This window comes from Cordyceps fumosorosea, assembly GCF_001636725.1.
Source record: "Cordyceps fumosorosea ARSEF 2679 chromosome Unknown scaffold_33, whole genome shotgun sequence".
Taxonomy (NCBI): Eukaryota; Fungi; Ascomycota; class Sordariomycetes; order Hypocreales; family Cordycipitaceae; genus Cordyceps; species Cordyceps fumosorosea.
The window spans coordinates 42,063-63,144 of record NW_017387333.1 but is presented as its reverse complement, the minus strand read 5'-3'; the positions used below and the strand labels follow the sequence as shown (position 1 = coordinate 63,144).

The 21,082-nt window shown below is 56.2% G+C and overlaps 7 protein-coding genes across 7 annotated transcripts; 3 read left to right on the top strand and 4 right to left on the bottom strand.

Annotated features, from left to right (window-relative positions):
* Positions 1–265: 265 nt before the first annotated feature.
* ISF_08628 (Ribosome maturation protein SBDS) lies at positions 266–1,186 on the bottom strand (the record flags this gene model as incomplete). Its single annotated transcript, XM_018852231.1, has 1 exon — positions 266–1,186. One exon carries the CDS (start codon positions 1,184–1,186, stop codon positions 266–268), a length of 921 nt encoding a protein of 306 aa, XP_018700557.1.
* A 349-nt stretch (positions 1,187–1,535) lies between these two features.
* Positions 1,536–5,695, top strand: ISF_08627 (carboxypeptidase Y precursor; the record flags this gene model as incomplete). Its single annotated transcript, XM_018852230.1, has 8 exons — positions 1,536–1,811; positions 1,865–1,950; positions 2,005–2,054; positions 2,120–2,339; positions 2,389–2,818; positions 2,866–2,919; positions 2,965–3,268; positions 3,858–5,695. 8 exons carry the CDS (start codon positions 1,536–1,538, stop codon positions 5,693–5,695), a joined length of 3,258 nt encoding a protein of 1,085 aa, XP_018700556.1.
* Positions 5,696–6,104: 409 nt separating this feature from the next.
* ISF_08626 (hypothetical protein) lies at positions 6,105–6,577 on the bottom strand (the record flags this gene model as incomplete). The annotated part of the gene is made up of 2 exons (XM_018852229.1): positions 6,105–6,387; positions 6,444–6,577. The coding sequence occupies 2 exons, from the start codon at positions 6,575–6,577 to the stop codon at positions 6,105–6,107; spliced, it is 417 nt and encodes a 138-aa protein (XP_018700555.1).
* A 1,942-nt stretch (positions 6,578–8,519) lies between these two features.
* Positions 8,520–9,958, top strand: ISF_08625 (GNS1/SUR4 membrane protein; the record flags this gene model as incomplete). Its single annotated transcript, XM_018852228.1, has 2 exons — positions 8,520–9,299; positions 9,350–9,958. 2 exons carry the CDS (start codon positions 8,520–8,522, stop codon positions 9,956–9,958), a joined length of 1,389 nt encoding a protein of 462 aa, XP_018700554.1.
* Positions 9,959–10,832: 874 nt separating this feature from the next.
* ISF_08624 (Zinc finger, FYVE-type) lies at positions 10,833–11,807 on the bottom strand (the record flags this gene model as incomplete). Its single annotated transcript, XM_018852227.1, has 2 exons — positions 10,833–11,210; positions 11,289–11,807. 2 exons carry the CDS (start codon positions 11,805–11,807, stop codon positions 10,833–10,835), a joined length of 897 nt encoding a protein of 298 aa, XP_018700553.1.
* A 3,523-nt stretch (positions 11,808–15,330) lies between these two features.
* Positions 15,331–17,055, bottom strand: ISF_08623 (amidohydrolase family protein; the record flags this gene model as incomplete). Its single annotated transcript, XM_018852226.1, has 1 exon — positions 15,331–17,055. One exon carries the CDS (start codon positions 17,053–17,055, stop codon positions 15,331–15,333), a length of 1,725 nt encoding a protein of 574 aa, XP_018700552.1.
* Positions 17,056–18,554: 1,499 nt separating this feature from the next.
* On the top strand, positions 18,555–20,949 carry ISF_08622 (2-isopropylmalate synthase; the record flags this gene model as incomplete). Its single annotated transcript, XM_018852225.1, has 5 exons — positions 18,555–18,875; positions 19,030–19,094; positions 19,160–19,202; positions 19,250–20,833; positions 20,890–20,949. The coding sequence occupies 5 exons, from the start codon at positions 18,555–18,557 to the stop codon at positions 20,947–20,949; spliced, it is 2,073 nt and encodes a 690-aa protein (XP_018700551.1).
* Between the last annotated feature and the right edge of the window lie 133 nt (positions 20,950–21,082).

Sequence of the window (21,082 nt, the reverse complement as noted above, 5' to 3'; positions counted from 1 at the left end):
TGGTTTCTCCTTTTTTAAAACTTTTCCAGAGGGTTTGTGCTTTTCTGCATCTGCGGCAATGGGTGCTGCTACTCTAGATCAGAGTCATGAAATAAAATTAAATCAAATCACTGGGTGCCCGTGGACTGTGTGTGTGTATGCTCATGATGGAATGCATACACAAGATGTATCTCGGCAGCGTAATGCTCCATTCTACAAATGGAAACATGTCCTTGTTCAAATCACAGGTTCTTAAAGGTCGGTATCAATGCAGATTCATTATCGTCTACTCGTCATGCGTCACCGCCATGTCTAGCACTTCCACCCGTCCTTGTCCCTTTGTCTCGTTTGCGATGAAGTCGCTCAGTGGCTTGAAAGCCCCGGGCTCGACAAAGCCCACCACCTCCCACTCGGCGCCCATGACGTCCTGCGTCTCGACCTGCTCCACGTAGCTCAGGATCTTGTCCTTGACCGTACCTTTCTGCTGCTCGCCGTCGTCCTTGGGCGCCGCCTGCTTGGCCGCCTGCTTCAGCACGCCGGTGCCGCAGCTGATGCGCAGCCGCATGCGGGCGCGGGCCACGGGGATGGGCTGGTGTGCGATCAGCGCCTTCATGGCCTCGAGCGCCTGGCTCTTGGCGCTCTTGGTCGTCGAGACGCCCGTCCAGCTGTGCTCCTTCTCCTTGGGCCGCGGCTTGGCCTCGCCGTCCTCGCCGGTCGCCGGCGTCCCCGCCGCGCTGCTCTTGTCCTTGCTCTCTGTAGATGAGTGCGCCTGCGAGCTGAGCATGTCCAACGCCTTCTCGATCATGCCCGAGGTGTACACCCGCTTCGTCCGGGGATCGACGAGCTTGCTCGCCACGATGCTTATGACCTCGTTGTTGATGCGCTCGAGCTGCGCCGCGCGCTCTTTCTCGCCGACCTGCTGCTCGCCCTTTTTTAGGATCTCGAGGATGATGTCGTCTGTCGTCATCTTCTTGCCGAAGGCCTTCTCCAGGTCCTCCTTGGGCGCCGTCTGGCCCTTGGAGACGTTGAGGAAGACGTTGGGGATCTGTAGCACGTTGTCGAGGTCCGTTTCGATGCCGGAGCGCCACTCGAGAACCTTGTTCTTGTAGCAGGCAATCTCGAAGCGCTTTTTGCCCTTTTTTAGGCGCACAAGCGACACGTTGGTCAGCTTGATTTGATTCGACGGCTGGTTGATTTGGCGCGACATGGTTTTGTGCGTATATGTGTGTATTGATGCTTGTTCTGTATGTCCAGAAAAAAAGAGGATAGGCTTGAATTCGTAAATCGCTTTATTCGGAGATCAAGAGCATAAATAGTTGAAAAGTACGTGTTGCGTCAGTGTTCGATTTTGGCAGGTCAAATTTCGACCCCGCCATCTGTCGCGTGAAATCTTTACTGCCCCGCCTTCCTTGACTTGTGTAGAGGTTGACTCACCCATTCGATATTCTTGAGTCACCAGCCCTGCATAAAACTGACAACGACCACTGTGGCGAGGCTCTCAATTGTTCATCCCCCGTACAGAGGAACTAGTTTACCGCAAATTTCTCGTTGAGGCCATGGCTGCAGTCGACTCCACCGTGCCAGAGGCTGCCCCTCAGCAGGCGAAGCAAGACATCAACCCATGGTCCGTGTCGGGCGAGGTGGGCGAGGACGGCAAGGTCAAGGCGATTGACTACCGCAAGCTCATCGACGAGTTTGGCACATCTCAGATCGATGATGCGCTGCTGGCGCGCTTTGAGAAGGTGACAGGCCAGAAGCCGCACCGTTTTATGCGCCGTGGCATCTTTTTCAGCCACCGTGACATGCACGCCATTCTGGACCGATACGAGAAGGTGAGATATTTTGGCAAAGTAATTGAGTGTAACCTGAGTTCTAACGATTCTAGAATGAACCATTCTTCATTTACACTGGTCGTGGCCCAAGCAGCGACAGTATGCACATCGGTCACACTCAAGTGTTTGACTTTGTCAAGTTTGTGACCTTGTCTGGCCTGCCGCCTGCCAAACTGTAAACTGACCGTTACAGGTGGCTGCAGGATGTCTTTGACGCGCCCTTGATTGTTATGTTGACTGATGGTACGTAGTCGGATGTTGCCCGCGCGCTCTCGCTGTTGTGCCGACGTTGGCTGAATCAGTCGCAGATGAAAAGTATCTGTTCTCGGAAAAGAGAACCGTCGATGAAGTCATTGGCTACTCGAAGCAAAACTGCAAGGACATTATCGCCGCTGGCTTTGATATGAAGAAGACGTTTATTTTCTCCGACTTTGAATACGTCGGGGGTGCCTTTTACAAGAATATTGTCCGCTTTGCCAAGCGCGTCAACTTCAACACAGCCAAGGCGGTATTCGGCTTCGATGGAAGGTCAGTGTTGCTTATCCCTGGCGATCATTCTATACACTGACAATTGCAGCTCCAACATTGGCAAGATTCACTTTGCCAGTATCCAGGGTGCTACCGCATTTGCTGGCTCATTCCCGCACATCTTTGGCACGGACGAGGCCGCGACGGCCAAGATTCCGTGCCTTATCCCGTGCGCCATCGATCAGGACCCCTACTTCCGGCTGACCCGTGACTGTGCTGCCGGCCTCAAGTATGCCAAGCCGTCGCTCATTCACATGCGCTTCCTCGACGCCTTGCAGGGACCCGGCTCCAAGATGTCGGCCAGTGACGACACTTCAGCCATTTTCCTGAGCGACTCGGCCAAGGCCATCAAGACCAAGATCAACAGATATGCCTTCTCAGGCGGCCGAGAGACATTGGAGGAACAAAGGGAACTGGGCGGCAACGCGGACGTTGACGTCTCTTACCAATACCTGCAATTCTTCATGGAAGATGATGCGGTACGTGACATTCCTAGTGTGATTTGACAGCTACTGATACCATGCAGGAATTAAAGAGAATCAAGGACGAATATACCAGTGGCAAGATGCTGACCGCAGAGGTACGTTGCTCCCCCAACTCATTGAACTTAACTGACCACCTACAGCTCAAAGCCATTTGCATTGATTATGTGCAGAAATACGTCGCCGAGTTCCAGGAGCGCCGTGCCAAGGCAACCGACGAGGTGGTCGCGCAGTTCATGGCGGTGCGGCCGCTCGAGTGGCAAGGCAACCCCAAGGTGCCTCGCGCCGACCTGGTTGTGCCTGTTGTGGCAGCAGGTACCGAGGGAGTCGCCGCGGAAGGCGACGGCAAGTTGACCAAGAACCAGATGAAGAAGCTCCTCAAGGAGCAGCAGATTGCGGCGAAGAAGGCGGAAAAGGAGGCGGCCAAGGCAAAAGCGGCAGCGGGTGGTGCGTAGTGTGCAGGATTACGATGCACAAGGTACATGATCTATATGATTAGACGCAGAAGTTCATTATCAGGGATAAATCATGTAAACATTTTGTCCAACGTGTCTTGTCTGGCGGACACCTGTCACATTATGTATGGTAGTGGTACCTTGCGGAAGAGCCATCCGTCTCTTTCAGCGTCATATCAAACCCGACACAACTGTGAGACAGTTGTCAGGCATTCATTCACCTTGCTATCAAGGTACGCGACAAGGGTACGCTACCCATTGACAGGCCAAGTTCCCATGCAATCTCGAGTGACTGGCGGCATAAATAGCGCTGCCCCGATTTTGATGTGCCCGCATGCTAGTTATTGTGGGGCCGAGCAGACAAGCCAAAGGTACCTGGCCTGGCTGCTTCCGGCCCAAGGCCCAGAGGCCCTATCACTTTCGCACATAATAGCTAGGCAATTCTGTTAGCGTGGGTTGCCAGGCAGTCACCCTGTCGCATGAGTCGTCAGCATCGCCCAGGTCCCCGTTTCAGCGGCGTCATACATCGCCCATGATAGGCACACACACCTGGTCCCGTCCAGTCACCTGAGCGACGCTAGGTACGGCCTACGACCTGGAGAATTCCCCGCACGAGCCCAAGCTTTCTTCTCTTTCCATCATCACTCTTGTCACCTTTGCCGGCAGTCCATCCCGCTGGCAATTCATCCCTCAATCCATCCATAACATCTCCCCGGACAGCGTCGTCACCACCATGCGTTTGTCCACCTCGGTCGTGCTCGGAGCCGCGGCCACCGCGGTCGCTGGCGACCAAAAGATCCTCAACAAAGGCGACCACCACCACTCGCCCCTGAACGTCGGTGGCAGCGGTGCCGGCTCGCGCACCGGCTTCGACTGGTCCGTCGACTTCGAGTCTTGGGCCAAGCCGCTGAAGGTGCTCTACGGTGACATCACCTCCGAGGCCAAGGCCACCTGGGACGAGGTCTCTCAGCTGGCGCCCGAGGTCGTCGAGACGTTCAGGCAGAGCATCGCCGCGGCCGCGCACCCCAAGAAGATTCACAACCGCCCCGAATCCCACTGGGACCACATCATCCGCGGCTCTGACGTGCAGTCGCTGTGGGTCAAGGGTGACGACGGCGAGGACCGCCGCAAGCTCGGCGGCAAGCTCGACAACTACGACGTGCGCGTGCGCAAGGTCGACCCATCCAAGGTCGGCGTTGACACCGTCAAGCAGTACTCGGGCTACCTGGACGACAATGAAAAGGACAAGCACCTGTTCTACTGGTTCTTCGAGTCGCGCAACGACCCGGCCAATGACCCTGTCATCCTTTGGCTGAACGGCGGCCCCGGCTGCTCGTCGATGCTCGGCCTCTTCATGGAGCTCGGCCCGGCGTCGATTGATAGCAAGGGCAAGGTGGTCCAGAACCCCAGCTCGTGGAACAGCAACGCGTCCGTCATCTTCATCGACCAGCCCGTCAACGTCGGCTACTCGTACGGTAGCGGCACCGTGTCCAACACGGCGGCGGCGGCCAAGGACATCTACGCGCTCCTGACCCTTTTCTTCCACCAGTTCCCCGAGTACGCCAAGCAGGACTTCCACATCGCCGGCGAGTCGTACGGCGGCCACTACGTGCCCATCATGGCGCACGAGATCCTCTCGCACAAGGACCGTAACATCAACCTCAAGTCGGCGCTCATCGGCAACGGCCTCACCGACGGCTACACCCAGTACGAGTACTACCGCCCCATGGGCTGCGGTGACGGCGGCTACCCGGCCGTCCTCGACGAGTCCCAGTGCCAGTCCATGGACAACGCCCTCCCGCGCTGCCAGTCGCTCATCCAGTCGTGCTACAACAGCGAGAGCGTCTGGAGCTGCGTCCCCGCCATCCTCTACTGCAACTCCCAGTTCATCGGCCCCTACCAGCAGACGGGCCAGAACCCGTACGACGTCCGCGAGAAGTGCAAGGGCGGCAACCTCTGCTACGACGAGATGACCTGGATCACCGACTTCCTCAACCGCGGCGACGTCCAGGAGGCCCTCGGCGTCGAGCCCACCACCTTTGACAGCTGTAACTTCGACATCAATCGCAGCTTCATGTTCCAGGGCGACTGGATGCTGCCCATCGTCAACGTCGTCCCCGGCCTGCTCGAGAAGATCCCCGTCCTCGTCTACGCCGGCGACGCCGACTTCATCTGCAACTGGCTCGGCAACCGCGCCTGGACCGACCGCCTCGAGTGGGCCGGCCAGGAGGCCTACAGCAAGGCCAAGGACGAGGACCTGAAGCTGGCCGGCGCCAAGAAGCCCTACGGCAAGGTCAAGTCGGCCAAGGGCTTGACGTTTATGCAGATCTTTGAGGCTGGCCACATGGTGCCGTACGACCAGCCCGAGGCGTCGGTTGATTTCCTCAACCGCTGGATCGCGGGTGAGTGGGCCAAATAGAGTGGAATCAGAATCTACTTGGCGTGGCTGCAAGTCGACTTGTTTGGCTACATGGTTTCTATAGTTGGTTTAATATACATTGTGTTTTAGCAAAGCGTCTGATCATGTTAGCTCGCAACGTGAGAAGCCGCTGGCAGAAAAGCGGTCAAATCAGTGATGCTTTATTAAACGCTGTGTATAGAACGACTGTCGACGTAAAGATTCGCTAGCATTTGATGGGCAGTGTCATACAACCATCATCCAAACTTCCAATACTCTAAATTGCCATTGTCTTGCCTGGCCTCAGTCATGTATAAGAAGACGATCCACGTTGGTGAGGCTGGCGGCCCACAGTTAGGTATGCTGGGATTGCAGGGCAAATCGCATTCCTACCCGCATCCATGCAGCAGATGGTGATGCATCGCTACCATCAATTAGGCAGACGAGATATTATGCATATGAGCCACATGTTGGTGACGCGGTTCTGGACGCGTTCCTTGAGCCTGGCGAGAGCTCTCTTGAGCTTGACGAGGGCTCGCCTGCACTGCTCCCAAGGCCTACGCTGCTGCGTCGGTGGCTGCGTCGGTGGGGGCTGGGGCTTTGGCTGGACATTGGAGTCGGTGTCCTGTGCAGAGGCCGTGGAGGGCGAACGGGGTCCTGGGCACTGAGCATCTTGATGTTGCTCCTCCCATATGGTGGTGCTGGGGGTCCGGCTATCCATCGGGCCGTGCTTCTGAGAACGTGAGGGAGAATGAGGGAGCCGACCCACTAGCAGAAGGCGACGATGATGAGCCAGGCGAAGTAAGCTACTAGTGTGGTGAAGAGTATGCCTATGATGTTGATAATGATGAGGATGACGACGATGCTGAGCCGGGTGTAGTAAGGTGGTATGGCGGAGCGCATGCCTATGATAATGCTGACAATGGTGAATGTGTGTAGATGATGGACATCAACCGCAGCTTTGGGCGCAGGAGTTTGTTTTGCAGAGCTGCCATGCTGTTGCCATTTTGCACGGGTTGGTTGTCGCGGACAGGCAGTTGCGGTGCATCATGGTGATGGTAGTCGACTAGTTAGTTGTACAGTGAATGCTTGCATCGGACTTGCATCTGTTAACCATCTGACAGTTCCAAAAACGGAAACACAGACGGAGCGGAACGGAAGTAAGGATGTATCCCTGCCGTTCTAAACGGAGGTACGTCCCGTCACGCTGTACCTAATCTATCAGTACGGAGTCCTGAACGCCGAAATTGTTGAGGCAGCCAGCGCAATAAAGGTTTTTTGTCTTGCTTCTTGGCCTGCTAGCGGGCACTTCAGGGTCTAATAACTGTTGCAGTGCGCGCTGGAAAGCGAGCGTCGGGAAGTGCCTCGGTTTAGAGTGGGGAAGCAAGCGGTGGTCTTTACAGGATTATCGTCCTTGTTTTATTTGATTTCATCTTATTCTTATTTGCTGCGATAGCTTACGTATCGCTCAGCCTCAGTGAGTGGGCGACGGAATTGCGCGGCATGAAAAAGACAATTGCCAACGCATGTTGAAACATTACGTAGTCTATTGCATAATTCTTGTTTTTATTTTTTGTGTTTCTCGCCACTGCATTTCTTCATAGTTGTACTGCCAACTACTACCAGGAATATACTTCTCAACAAAACCTTTCCCAGCCCTTCGAGCCGCGAATCAACTGGCGCGCTCCCGGATGCCGAGAGGGTGTGGGGCGTCTGTCGTGTGCCTGGTGGCGGGCAGGTCCCCCAAGCCGGGACACCATTAGTGCAAACCGCAGAAGTGTGCGTAGATGCTAACAGATGCGGTGGAGCTGGTACCTGCTCAACCTGCACAGCAGGTTTCCCACCAAAATTCTATCCGCAAAATACCCCTCCATCGCTACATCCACGCCTCATCCCGCAACCAATACCGCTTTTCGTCTTTTATCTGCGGCTATCCGAGCCGCGGTTCTTTTGCCATCCTGATCTGTCTGTAGATTCTACGTGACGCTGACGGTCATTATCATGTGCCACAGCTTTGCCATCTTTCGGGTCCGTAACTGTAAAGACGCCGCATGTGGAGCGTGGTTCCCGCCAAGCAATACAAGCAATATTTGTATATACGTGACAGCAAACCTGGAACGGTTAATACAGCAACTGAGAGAAAGAAGAATTGCCACTCTCTGTAATAAATACGAAGGATCTCCAATAAATGCCTTAAACATTTGACCACTACTGAGCTGGTCTGTAGACCGCATGTTCACAGCCTCGGCTCCCATCTGCCTCTCCCCGCGACATCAAATCCCCAACATCTTGCCTCCTCCATATCTCCAACAATCCATCCACAACCACAGAGCCAGCCACTCACAGCTATCCACTGACAATCACTCCAATCACTCCAATCAATCAATCATCCAGAGCTTCCAGGAAGCGGACCACGGAGCAACAAGGCAGGGGGTGGCTTCTGCACTTCTACCTGAAAGGGGGTGGCGCTAGCGCAGACCACCACCCTGGGGCTTGGCCTGGCTTCCAATTGCCTTCGTCTCCTGCTCCACGGCTTCGTTTTTTTTTCCTTCTCTTCTTCCTCTCCTTGTCCGCAATTGTTTCCTCCCAGCATTGGCTCGTCGTCCGCTTGGTCCAAAAGATTGTTGCAGTCGCCTCTCTTCCATCGGCTCGACATACCTGTCTTGCCGCAGTTGTGTACCCCAACTCATCCGTTTAGCCACTCACACTCCCCTCGCCTGTGTCTCGGAACAACATCTTTTTTTCTTCTTCTTTACCGCCCTCTGAACGAACTTCCTCTCTTCCCTCCGCCGAACCGCGAGCTGCCATCCAAAATATTCAACACCCTTACAAACCAACAAACAACATGTCGGTGCCCTCTAGCATCATCGGCGGCCTGCCGTCCGCGAAGCTCTTCAGCTTCCCACCGCACAACCCGGCGCCCGCCGTGCCACCGCCCGCCGCGGCCTCGCTGTCCGTGATGCATCCGTTCAACATCCCCGATGGGCTTTTCCTTGGCGCGCTCGACGCTCGCGTGCCCATCACCATCGCCGCCCTCTACGCCATCACCGTGAAGCTGCTGAACAGGTACAACCGTGCGCACAACAAGCAGCCGTGGGCGATCTCTAAGACGGCCGCGTTCCGCCTTTTCGTCGTCCTCCACAATGTCTTCCTTGCGGTGTACTCCGCCTGGACCTTTTGGGGCATGCTCAGTGGCATGCGCCGCAGCATCGTCAGCCCACTCGGACCCGGAGGGCTCGCGGCCACCGCGGACAGCGCGTGCCGCCTGCACGGCGCACCCGGGCTCGGCAACTCAGTCTACTTCAACGAGCACCTGAGCCGGTTCGAGAGCGCGGGACCGGACGTGCCGTCGGGTGCCATTGACGCCGTCACCGGGCTGCCGAGTGCCGCGCAGGGTGGCCGCATCTGGAACGAAGGACTCGCGTACTACGGCTGGATCTTCTACCTCAGCAAGTTCTACGAGGTCCTCGATACCTTTATTATTCTGGCCAAGGGCAAGCCCAGCTCCACGCTGCAGACCTACCACCACGCCGGCGCCATGCTGTGCATGTGGGCGGGCATGCGCTACATGTCGGCGCCCATCTGGGTCTTTGTCCAGTTCAACTCGTTCATCCACGCCCTTATGGTAAGCTACTCGATAATCCGTTTATGTAAACAGATAGCTAACATTCCTAGTACACCTACTACACTGTGACAGCCTTCAGCATTCGCGTCCCCGTCTTCATTAAGCGCAGCCTGACCAGCATGCAAATCACACAATTCCTCGTTGGTGCCTCCCTCGCCATGTGTCACTCCTTTGTCTACTACTTTGCCCCCGCCGCCACCTCCACCGCCGCCTCGGACGCCCCCGGCGCCGTCGCCTCCGTCCGCGCGCTTCTCTTCGGCTCCGACGCCAGCCGCGTCAAGACCGTCGTCGACCAGGACGTCTCGTACGTGTCGCAGCCGTGCATCGTCAGCTCCGGCGAGACTTTCGCCATCTGGCTCAACGTCGTCTACCTCGCGCCCCTGACCTACCTCTTCGTCAGCTTCTTCATTGCGAGCTACGTCAAGCGCAGCAACGCCGCCAATAAGTTCGCCGGCAAGGGCGCCGCCGCCCGCCGCCTCAGCAACGTCAACGTTGACGTCGCGCTGGCGGAGAAGGCCGGCTGGGACGCTGCCCGTGGCCTCGAGCGCGAGGTGTACGGCGGCGAGCGCATGGTGCGCAGCGGTGACAACAGCCCCACGCGCGAGGAAGCCGCCGCCACCACCGCGACCGCGCGCCGCACCACCAGACGCCGTGGTTAAAAAGTGTTGATTGGGATGTAAAAGGTAAAGGAAGATGAGAAGGGGGAGGAGGGAGACGGTGCGAGTGCTTTCAGGAGAAAGACATTTGGCGAGATTGCACACGAGATCAGTGAGACGGACGAAAAAAGAAAGATGCTTACATGACATGGCGCAAGATGTTTACTTTATTTTCATGATTTGTCTAGACTTTCATTACAAGCACGGCCGCATTCATGTTCTGGTTGCCGAGGATCGAGAGACGTGTCGTTTCCTCGGTTGCTACTATACACGCAAAAAGTAGAAGGGTGCTTGATTTCATCGACCAAGGCGCTACAGGTTCAATATACAAGACATTGCAAACGATGTGATTTTCAAGTGTCATGGTGACGTGCTACGAGTGACGATTTCAACAACTGGTTGCGCTAACGTTTCCAAGGGTCAGCTGAAAAGTGCCAGAAGAATGTATTATGAAAGGTCGTAGACTCTTTCGTCAAGTCGCGAGCTCTCTAGAGCCGCCGGTTCCGCGCCAAAAGGCGAAACCTGAAAACGCTGAATAGATAATGCGGATGGCAAATGCTAAAATTGCAACAAATGCTAATATGAGCAAGATTCAGCTCGAAATCCCAAAGCAAATAAAAAGACCTAAAACTCCACGAGGTTGAAACCTGCCTCTTGTAAAACAAGTATAAAAAAGCCAAAAAAAAAAATAGAAGGGATTACCGGTTCCACAAACAGTGACCAGAGTGCACTGAAGTCTATAGAATGTAAGAATGGCCCTTTGTTCCGCCTGGACCGGGTATCATGGTGTCTTGATGGCTAGCCAGCCAGACAAAAGACGTGTATATGGTGGTGTATCGTAAAGCAGTGTGTATAGTAGAGCAAACATGCGAAGCGTCTAAAATGTGCTCCAGTTCCAGTCACGCGGGACACTGGCAGCAATGTCTTTGCTGCTTGGAAGATTGAACTCATTCTCAGGGTTGCCCTTTTTGGCCGCAATCGCTGTCGCGCCGCCCTTGCCGCTCGAAGAGTCAGACCCCGAGGACTGGCTGTTGTTGCGGGAGTGGCGGGCCCTGGCCTGCTCGAAGCAGTGATTGCAGGTGCGCGATGGCACGGCGCGAGGGTTGAAGTTGGCGTCCTGGTCGAGAGGCAGGACTGAGGCTGAGTGCGAGTCGCAAAAGATGTTACCACACTTGCGGCAGTGATGCCTGCGGGTGAAGTATGTAAAGGTGCGCTTGCACAGGGGGTCGTCGCAGATGGACGATTCCGTGTCGGGCTGTCGCATGTCAGTGCGCTGTCCTGTTTCGCCGGCGGAATGTGCCTGTCTTGCGGCGGCCGAGGATCCAAAACATACCTTCCAGTGCTTGCGCGTTGGTGGCGAGGTGACGTCGGGATACATTGCCAGATCCCAGTCACCCTCGAGACTCTTGGAGCTCTCAGTGGTTGAGCGACGGCTGAGGCGGTGACCGATAGCACCGAGGCCGGTGAGGCTCAGCAGATTGGCCGTGTTGGTGCGACGCAAGGTTGAGTCGGAGCCCGAATCTGACGAGCTACCGGGAGAGCGGGAGAGCGGTTGCTGAGGCGGGAATTCATAGTTGGGGCGCAAGACGGCGGGCATGTAGAGAGGGCGTGCAGCGGTGTTGTTGCTGTGAATATTGCTGCGAGAGCCCGACGTTCCGCGTGGAGAGGGCGGCGTCGAGGCGTAGTGGCCAGTGTTGGCATTTGCGACATCAGTGTTGATGTGGAAGCGAGGGCCAGCGCGGGCAAGGTTGTAGGACTGGGAGCGGCCGTGTTGAGCAGGGCGATGGGGGAGAAAGTGGCGAGACTGCTGCTGCTCGCCAGGCAGTGTGGGCATGATGAGCTGGGCGGCCATTGTGTATGGAGGTAGTTTGTAGATCTGCCAGTGACCGAATGAATTATTGAGGAAGGCTGTTCGAAGGCCTGGTGATGTAAGAGGGCCGTTAAGAGGGCGTGGCTACGATGCGGAGAGAAAGAGATTAAAGAACTTGGCTGCGTGTCTCTGTCCAGGGTCCCCTTGGTGTTTTGTTGGATGGGGGCAGGCAGAGGAGGGGTGGTTGACAGGGTGGGAAGTGATCGTCGGGGAATGGAATTGGCGGTTTGCGGTGGCCCGGGAGGGGAGTAGGGGGGTCCCCAGTCGGTATTAATGGAGGTGTTATCGGTTTGAGATGGCGGCAACCCAGGAGCGCGGAGCTGACTATCGTAGCGCGGCAATTGGTCGGAGGAGAGGGCGGGCTCGAGTGAGGTGGGTGAAGTGGCAAACTGGTGATGGTGGTTGGTGGATGGCTGGCTGTGGGAGGCCAAAGACTGGAGACTTTTTTAGTGGACTAGGCGGTGTGGGCGATGAACTCGTCTCGTGCGTGCAGGTTAATGCAACAAAAGATGACGGGCAGTAGGCGGCGGGCAGCCAGGCACTGATGTAATGCGGATGGTGAAGGATGTGGTTATTGATGCGGAGGCGTTGTTGAAGAATATTGTGTAAATTGTACAGATTACGGTGATGAAGACAGCTTGTAGATTGACAGCTGGCATCATCATACCAGTAGGAGATTCCGAGGAAAGTACCTTTTCCTTACCTGATTCGGTAGGTTATGTATGTATGTACGTTCCGCTCTCAGTAGCCGCTCCGAGTGGCTTCGCACTGGTCGGACAGGTCGGCCGACGCCGGGGGGCTAGCACGAGTCGTGTGGCTTGCATTGTTCAAAGGGCGGGCAAAAAAGAAAAAAAAAGAAGGAAATGACAAGCCTTGTCATTTCTGCTATTGATTACAGCAGCTCGTGCGCGCCCCTTTCTTCTCGTTTTAACTAACTATCAGTGTGATGCGAATCTCTCTGTCATGCTCACGGTGCCATCCCGCTCTCGACTTGCCTTCTGTAAATTTAGTGCTCTTGAGGTATTTCCAGCAAATCTGTAAACCTTGATCTACAGCCAATCACAGTCACTCCCGTCCCAATTCCCACCATTCATAGGCCGCCAAAATGCACCCATAATGCCAGCCAGGACGGAATACGCCGGCGCCATCCTCCGCGGCACCCTCCACTTCATCGCAGCCGTCTTCTCTCTTTGCCTCTTTGGTCTCTCATTGCCCCTCCACGCCGTCGCCAACGAACGGGACGTTCAGGCCCGCCTGTGCGGCATTTCAAGATCCTAGCAACGAGCCCAGCAACCCTTGATCCTGCACGTCCAACCGTTTCTCGTCGAGATTGATGAACACGTCTTGTGCCTCGCATCAGTCGTGAGCAGCCTCGCCTCTAACTGCTAGACAAGACTGTCATTAACCTTTGACCTAGAGCATCGCCAAGCAAACAAATACACCAAGCTATCATCCCTCGCAGCCCCCATCTGCAAAGCCTAAAGCCGAGCGGTTCGCCACTCCTCCGACTCTTTTCTCGCTCTGTTTCCAAACACGGCAGACTGTCATGCGCATCTCTTGGCCTGTCTCCTGAATGGCAAATGCCCCGAACCCCTGCTCCAGGGATTCTTTTCACTGATACCAACTACTCGCCAACTGGCCACCTTGACCGACCGACCGAGCTGTCTCCACCATAAACTGCCATGTCTTGGATACTGGTATCCGCCACCATTTCGCCCGACATCCGTGTTTGTGCTTGCTATCCCCTGCTCTGGCCTACAGAACGAATCAAGTCCGTTGCTGTGACTTGATCTGATACCACCAACATTTCGACATGTGACCACTTCTTCAACAATAAGCCACAACGCTAGGTCGACAAAGGAGTCAGATGCAATCTCACCATGCTGGGCCGGCAAGCCTCCTATGTAATAAGAGCCATGGCATCGCAAATTGGCGCCAGCGCGAATCCAGTAGGTCGCTGACGTACAAGCAACTCATAGCCCGCCCCTTCAGGCAGGACGGTCATCCTAGAGAATGAACTACAAATCGAACCAAAGGACAAGCTTTTATCCGCTAAACTTATTTAGCAGTGCTACCTATTGATAAATTACGTCCATCAGTCATGGATTTTCGCCGTCAGTCGCCGGCGCACCGGGAACCCAAGACGGCAGAGAGGCACGCGCGAGACAGGTTACCACAGACTTTTCCAAAAGCGACAGCAAATCAACTGTCGATTCGACATGCCGCGATCCACCATTGACCCAGGAGATGTCACCACTGCATCTTCCCCGGAGAAAGCAAAAACTGGGCTCGCCAGTTTTCCCAAGAGGAGCCCTGTACTCCGTACTGCGGCGCTAGAATTAACAACGCCGCCGCTATTGGCTCCAGCCCTTCTAGAACCCTGGCCATCTTCAGCCTCCATTTTTCGCCGAGGGATTGCTTCGCCGCTGCGGCCCACAATAGCGCCGTCCACTGACTTGTGCCTAGATTAATGAGGCTCTGCACCTGGCTCTTCTGGAGTTCTTGGCGGCGACAGGCCTCTTGTCATGCTGAATACGAGGCTAGCTGACCTATCTTTGCCACGCCGCGGCAAATCCGACCGTTGGCCCCCAGATGAGCTACACGACGAGCCGTTGCCACTGCAACATCACCACGCTGGATGCTGCGAGCCTCGCCGTGCCAGAGTCAACAGCAGAGAGATTGGATGCTAGTAGCATCGAAAGCACCCAGTATCGAATCCACTTATACATCTACATCCGTCGACTAATAAATCGTCGAATGCACCTGAGGTCCTTCATCAGACTGAACCTCGCTTACAAGTATGAAGTAGCTATCGCGTCCAATGCGCAACGTCATCGCATAGAATGACCATGGGCTCCGGGGATGGGCACCGGGGTTGCAACATGTGAACCAGTCATGCCCTGGAAGAACCCAGTCTCGCCAGCCTTATTTTGTCCAATATCAGAGTGGGTATATAACCTACCTGACATATCTCATGCATCATGCTCAGCCAATGGGTACGCGCCCAGGGTTGAACTGCATGTAAATATATTATTCATATATCCCATGCAGCAAGTTTGATGGCACCTCGAGTGGGCTGAACTGCATAATCTATTCTGGATATCAACCTCACCGGCCAATGGTTATACATACTGAAGTGGGCTGAACTACGTTCAATCTATTCACGACGATAAAATAATATACTATTTTATTTTATATATCCATGCTGACATATGTAGTACGAGGTAACAAATTCGTCGACGGATTCGACATCGTCTCAAAAACCAAGTTAGAAGGCATCTGCTGCCTCATTTGTGTCCTGTATTGGTGCGCAATGTGCAGGCACACGCTCCTTTGCAGTCAACCAGCAGTACAAGACTATACACAAATTGCTCTTATGAGAAACTATCTCTGTTATTTCTCTACAAATTCTGCCTGGAGGCCTTCCAAACACGTTCATCTACTCAACGCCTCGCCAAAATACAGTTGACAATCATGACCCTCATCGGCCCAGCGACGTGAAATATTATGCACCAGGGTACACTCTCTTCCCCCGGATCCATGTCTCCGCCACCTTGGCATCCAGCAGCATCTCAGCATTCCACTCCATGTCCACCACCACCAGATCCGCATCCCAACCCGGGAGCAGCTGTCCGGCCTTATCCTCGGCGAAACAGCTGCGCGCAGAGCCGCGCGTCGCCGCCGCGACGGCCGCCGCGAGCGACAGCGCAAACTGCGGCGTCGTTTGCATGGTGTTGTTGCGCTCCAGGGCCGACCTCCTGGTCGTAGCCACGTACAAGTTGGCAAGCGGGTTGTACGGCGCGGTGGGCGAGTCGGTGCCCAGCGCTAGCGCGGCACCGTGCTCGGCAAACGCTGCATAGGGAAAGACGTGCCCGTTGCGCTCCTTGCCCAGCAGCTTCTCCCATGCGGTAACGCCCGCCGGGTCGAGGTGCACGGCCTGGACGGACGCGGTGATGCCGAGCGCGCCGAGGCGCGGGACGTCCTCGGGCGCGGTCGTCTCCAGGTGCTCGATGCGGTGCCGCGCCGCGGGGTTGCCGACGGCCTCGAGCCCGTTGATGGCCAGCTTGATGGCCGCGTCGCCGATGGCGTGCATGGCGATCTGCAGGCCAGCGGCGTCGGCGCGGCGGAGTACCGGCTCGAGCGCCTCGCGCGTCCATATGGGCGCGGCGCTCTGGTTGTTGTGCGAGTACGGCTGCTGCATCGCGGCGGTACAGGCGTCGACGACGCCGTCGGTGATTATCTTGATCCCGGCGATACGGCACCGCGGGCTGGTGTCCTTGTTGTACTGCTTGTGCAGCTCGATGGCGCGGTCCACCTGCTTCAGCGTCTCCTCGGACGAGGCCCTGGGAAAGATGAGCCAGTGCGCGGCCAGCCAGATGGGGAGCTCGCCGTGCGCCTGCCGGTACTCCTGGATGGCCTCCCAGTCCTCCTCACCCATGGCCATGTCTATGGCGCCGGTGTAGCCCGAGGTGGTGTAGGCGTCGAGCCCGGACTGCAGGTGCGTCTGCTTCTCCTTGGCCGTCTGCTTGCTGGCCAGGAACGACCAGACAATATCCGACGCGGCCGTCTGCTCCATGACTCCCGAAGGCTTGCCGTCCGGCCCGCGCCGGATGCGGCCACCGGGAGGGTCTGCCCTGTCCGCGACGCCGAGCTCGTCCAGCGCGGCCGTGTTGAGCCACGCCGAGTGCATGTCTTCGGCATCGATGTACACGGGGCGGTTCTTGCCGTCCGCGTCGAGGCCGTCCAGCTGCGTGGCGAGCTCGTTGCCGTCGGTCGACGGGTGGAACCAGCCCCGGCACAGGATGCGCGGCAGGTCCGGGTGCTGCGCCGCCCAGGCGCGGATCGCCGCCTGGATCTCCCCCAGGTTCTTGCTCGCTCGGATGTTGAGCTTCTCCAGGCCGGCGCCGGTCTGGGCCAGGTGCGTGTGGCCGTCGACGAAGCCGGGCAGCACGACGCGGCCCTGGACGTCGTGGAGGACGGCGCCGGGCGCGGCCTTGGCCTTAATCACGGCGTCGTCGGTCTCGTCGCCGACATGCGTGATCTTGCCGGTTGAAGCATCGAGAACGACGGCGCTGGCAAATCGGTCAGGTGCATCGCCGTCGGCCGCGATGAAGACGTTACCATTATGTAGAATGGTGGGTATGGAGGAGTTGGTCGCCTTGCAGGTGCGAGAGGCAAGCACTGTAGATGAAAGAGAGAGAAAGGTAAGAAACTTCAATGATGCGTGCATTTTGATTGAGTATAGCGTTACTGGGGCTTCGAACTGTGGCTTGATATCGCGTCTAATGACATCTTGGAATCCAGTCAGTTTATAAGTGTCGCTTCGTCGGGCCTCCGGCCTCCGCGGGCGCTGGGGGCTGGCATCGTCCGATTGCCGATGGCGATGTCAAGCCCATCGAGAAAGGCGCAGCACGTGCACAGCCTGGATATTATTGCGCAGGTTTGTAAAATTCACCCCGCAAGGGATATTAAACCAGATGACGGCAGTTGAAGCATCGTCGATAGTGGCGTGTGTTCCTGGCCCGAGTGACGTGGGGGTGGAGTCGTCCGGAGCTTGCATGAATCTCGGCACGGTAGGCCAAGTGCCGTTTCATGCAACGTGAAAGGTTGTATGTTTCCACAAGACACTCATAAATAACAGAGATGGCTGGTTTGCGTGCGAATATGATGTATTCAATTGTAGTGACTTCGGGTTTCCGATTGTGTAGGACAACTCCAACAAGGCGATAACACAGGCATGGTATTGCAACACGCAATATCCAAACTATAGAAATACCATGGAATAGCCAAGCAGTGTTATCTCGAGCACTGACCCCGTCGTTACGCACCCAATCATATTCCTTTCCGAGTCTCCAACGATCCTCGCCGAGTCGATCTTGGCTATGGCTAGTGAAACCTGCGCCTCCTCTCCGGCAAACCTATTTTATGCATATCGTGAGCCCGCGGCATCCGCGCACATGATTGGTATATCTATAACGAACGATTTATCGTCCGTGCTACATAGGAAGATCCTGGAAGCTTGCGTGGCAAGTTGTGAGTGTGTGGTTGCGTGGTTGCCCGTCGCAGGCCAACCTCCGCGTGTCCGAAAGAAGCAGGAGCTGCATCAGATCCAGATGAAAGGAAGCCCAATATTAGGCTCTGGCTATGATACTGAGATCATTGGGAACGTGCGGCTGTACGCAGGCAGGCCAGCCAGCATTGAGGCTGCGCAGCAATACTACCATGAGCCCGCTTTTCGCCGCCGCTAGTGAAGAAGGGCTGTCTTTCGTGGCAAGGCAAAGTATGAATATTTCACTGTTATAGAATTTCCTTATCTAAACAGTTCAATAGCAAGCGGTATAGCCGATATAGGGCTCCGTGTGGAGGCCGGCGTGTGCGGCGGCTGTTAGCGGTTCGGCGGATCGGACCTGCACGGAGTAGTAAGCACAAAGGAATGGGCAAAATGTTTCAACAAAATAATTGAAATCAGTCAGAGTGGTACATCGAGCGGTCAACTGGAATAATATTTATCCCATCTCGGAAAATCTCGACAGAGCACCTTTCCTGGTCACACTGTCAATTATTCAGTGTATCACCAGGAACTGGCATTGGAAATACCCGCTCACCTGAGACAATCTATCCGGCATTATATCAACTATTCCCATCGAGTCATCTCACAGGGCGTTTTTGACAGTGACATCGATGCGCCTTTGTTGACTTCGCTGCTTCCCTCTGCTAAGCACTTAGTAGATGGGAATGGTAGGCCGTCTTCGGAGCACGAACCAATCAGAGCCTACATATTTGCCCCTCCAAGAGCTTCACCTCGCCCTTGCAACCCCACCTGGTGGTGACTCCCAAAGTTTTCTCGTCTCTTCCGTCTCGCATCGGCCCGGACGGCTTCTTGTTTACTTCTTTATATACTCGTCCCGTTTTCTTCTTATCTATAACCTACAGATTGGCTATACGCACCCGTGGGAGAAACGCGCCCGAAACATTGTCTACACTGCCCCTCGCCACTCGATCCATCTCTGCCCCGCCGACTTGCTCGATTGCTCCGCCCACGATGCCAATGTACGCCGCCTGACCCCGCGTTTGCGATTGAAGCTGGGATTTTGTTGCTAATTCATTGTCTGCTCGCAGGCTCAAGGATCCGTCGAAAAAATACAAGGCGTTCAAGGCATGCCATACCGCACGCCACGGTGCCTGTTCTCTGCTGACCTGTTAGCCCGTGAAATTGGCCAACCGCCAATGGCCAGACAAGACGATTGACAAAGCCCCTCGCTGGCTGTCGTACGTACCCCAGCGTCGATACTATAAATCCGACTTGACCTTTGGATCCTCACTTACACGAATAGGTCCTGCCTCCGTGATGGCAACCAAAGTCTGCCCGATCCCATGGTGCGCTGTCGCCCTCCCTTGCATTGCTACCCAACTAACACTCTCAGAACGGCGACGAGAAATGGGCTTACTTCAAGATGCTGTGCGACCTCGGCTACAAGGAGATCGAAGTCTCCTTCCCCTCGGCGTCGCAGATCGACTTTGACTTTACCCGACGCCTGATTGAGACCCCCGGTGCCGTGCCCGACGACGTTTACCTGCAGGTGCTGTCGCCGTGCCGGCCAGACCTCATCCGACGCACCGTCGAATCGGTCCGTGGCGCCAAGAACGCCATCATCCACATCTACCTGGCCACCAGTGCGTGCTTCCGGCAGGTAGTGTTCGGCTACACCGAGGAGCAGACCCTGGCGCTGGCCGTCGAGTGCGCGACCCTCGTGCGCTCCTTAACCAAGGACGACCCGACCACCGCCGGCACCAACTGGCAGTTTGAGTTCTCGCCCGAGTGCTTCTCCGATACCAGCCCAGACTATGCGGTGCGCGTGTGCCAGGCCGTCAAGGCCGCTTGGGGCCCTAACTCCACCAACGACAAGATCATTTTCAACCTGCCTGCCACGGTCGAGCTCGCGACGCCCAACGTCTACGCCGACCTCATCGAGTACTTTTGCACGCACATTGGCGACCGCGACAGCGTATGCGTCTCTCTGCACCCGCACAACGACCGCGGATGCAGTGTCGCTGCCGCCGAGCTCGGCCAGATGGCCGGCGCGGACCGCGTCGAGGGCTGCCTCTTCGGTAACGGCGAGCGCACCGGCAACGTCGACCTCGTCACCCTAGCGCTGAATCTGTACACGCAGGGTGTCAGCCCCAAGATTGACTTTTCCCAGCTCAACCCCGTCATCGACATGGTCGAGTCGTGCACCAAGATCCCCGTGCACCAGCGCGCGCCGTACGGCGGCAGCCTCGTCTGCGCCGCCTTCTCCGGCAGCCACCAGGACGCCATCAAGAAGGGCTTCCAGAGCCGGCAGGCGCGCGGCCTCGCGAGCGACGACCCCTGGGACGCCATGCCCTACCTGCCGCTCGACCCGCAGGACATTGGCCGCAACTACGAGGCCATCATCCGCATCAACTCGCAGTCAGGCAAGGGCGGCAGTGCCTTCATCGTCCACACCAAGCTGCAGCTCGACCTGCCTCGCAGCTTCCAGGTTGCCTTCTCCAACGTCGTCCAGCGCCGTGCTGAGGAGCTGGGCCGCGAGCTGCTGGCCAATGAGATTACGGACCTCTTCGAATCGACGTACTTTCTCAACGACAACCCGCGCCTCACCCTCGTCGACTACAGCATCACGCCGGATCGCACCGAAGGCACCGTCGCGCCGGTGGACGGCAAGACGCCGGACACCAAGAGCGCGATGCGTATCTTTGAGGGCGTCATCGTCCTCGACGGCAAGGAGTACAGGCTGCGCGGCAGGGGTAACGGTCCAATCTCCAGCATGGCCGCCGCGCTCAAGGACGTCGGCATCGACTTTGACGTCAATGACTACAAGGAGCACGCCATTGGTGAGGGTCGCAGCGTGAAGGCCGCCTCGTACATTGAGTGCAAGCCCACCGGCATGAAGCAGACCGTGTGGGGTGTCGGCATCCACGAGGACGTGGTGCAGAGTTCTCTCCTGGCCTTGTTGAGCGCCGCCAGCAACGTATGTCTACTTCCAATCACAATCTTGGAATTTTGTCGACTAACAAGACTTAATAGTTCATGACGAGCCGGCCTGCCAGCCCCGTGTTGAAGCCCAGAGTGGCGCCGATCTCTTGAACCACCTAAAAGTTTATGCATTTCTAGCAATATGATGATATAGTACTCTGCTTCATCTCGTGTAACCCAATGTAATGAATAAGCAAATTTAGCAACCTTCCAATCCTAACATGCCGCCGTCGTCATATCTAGT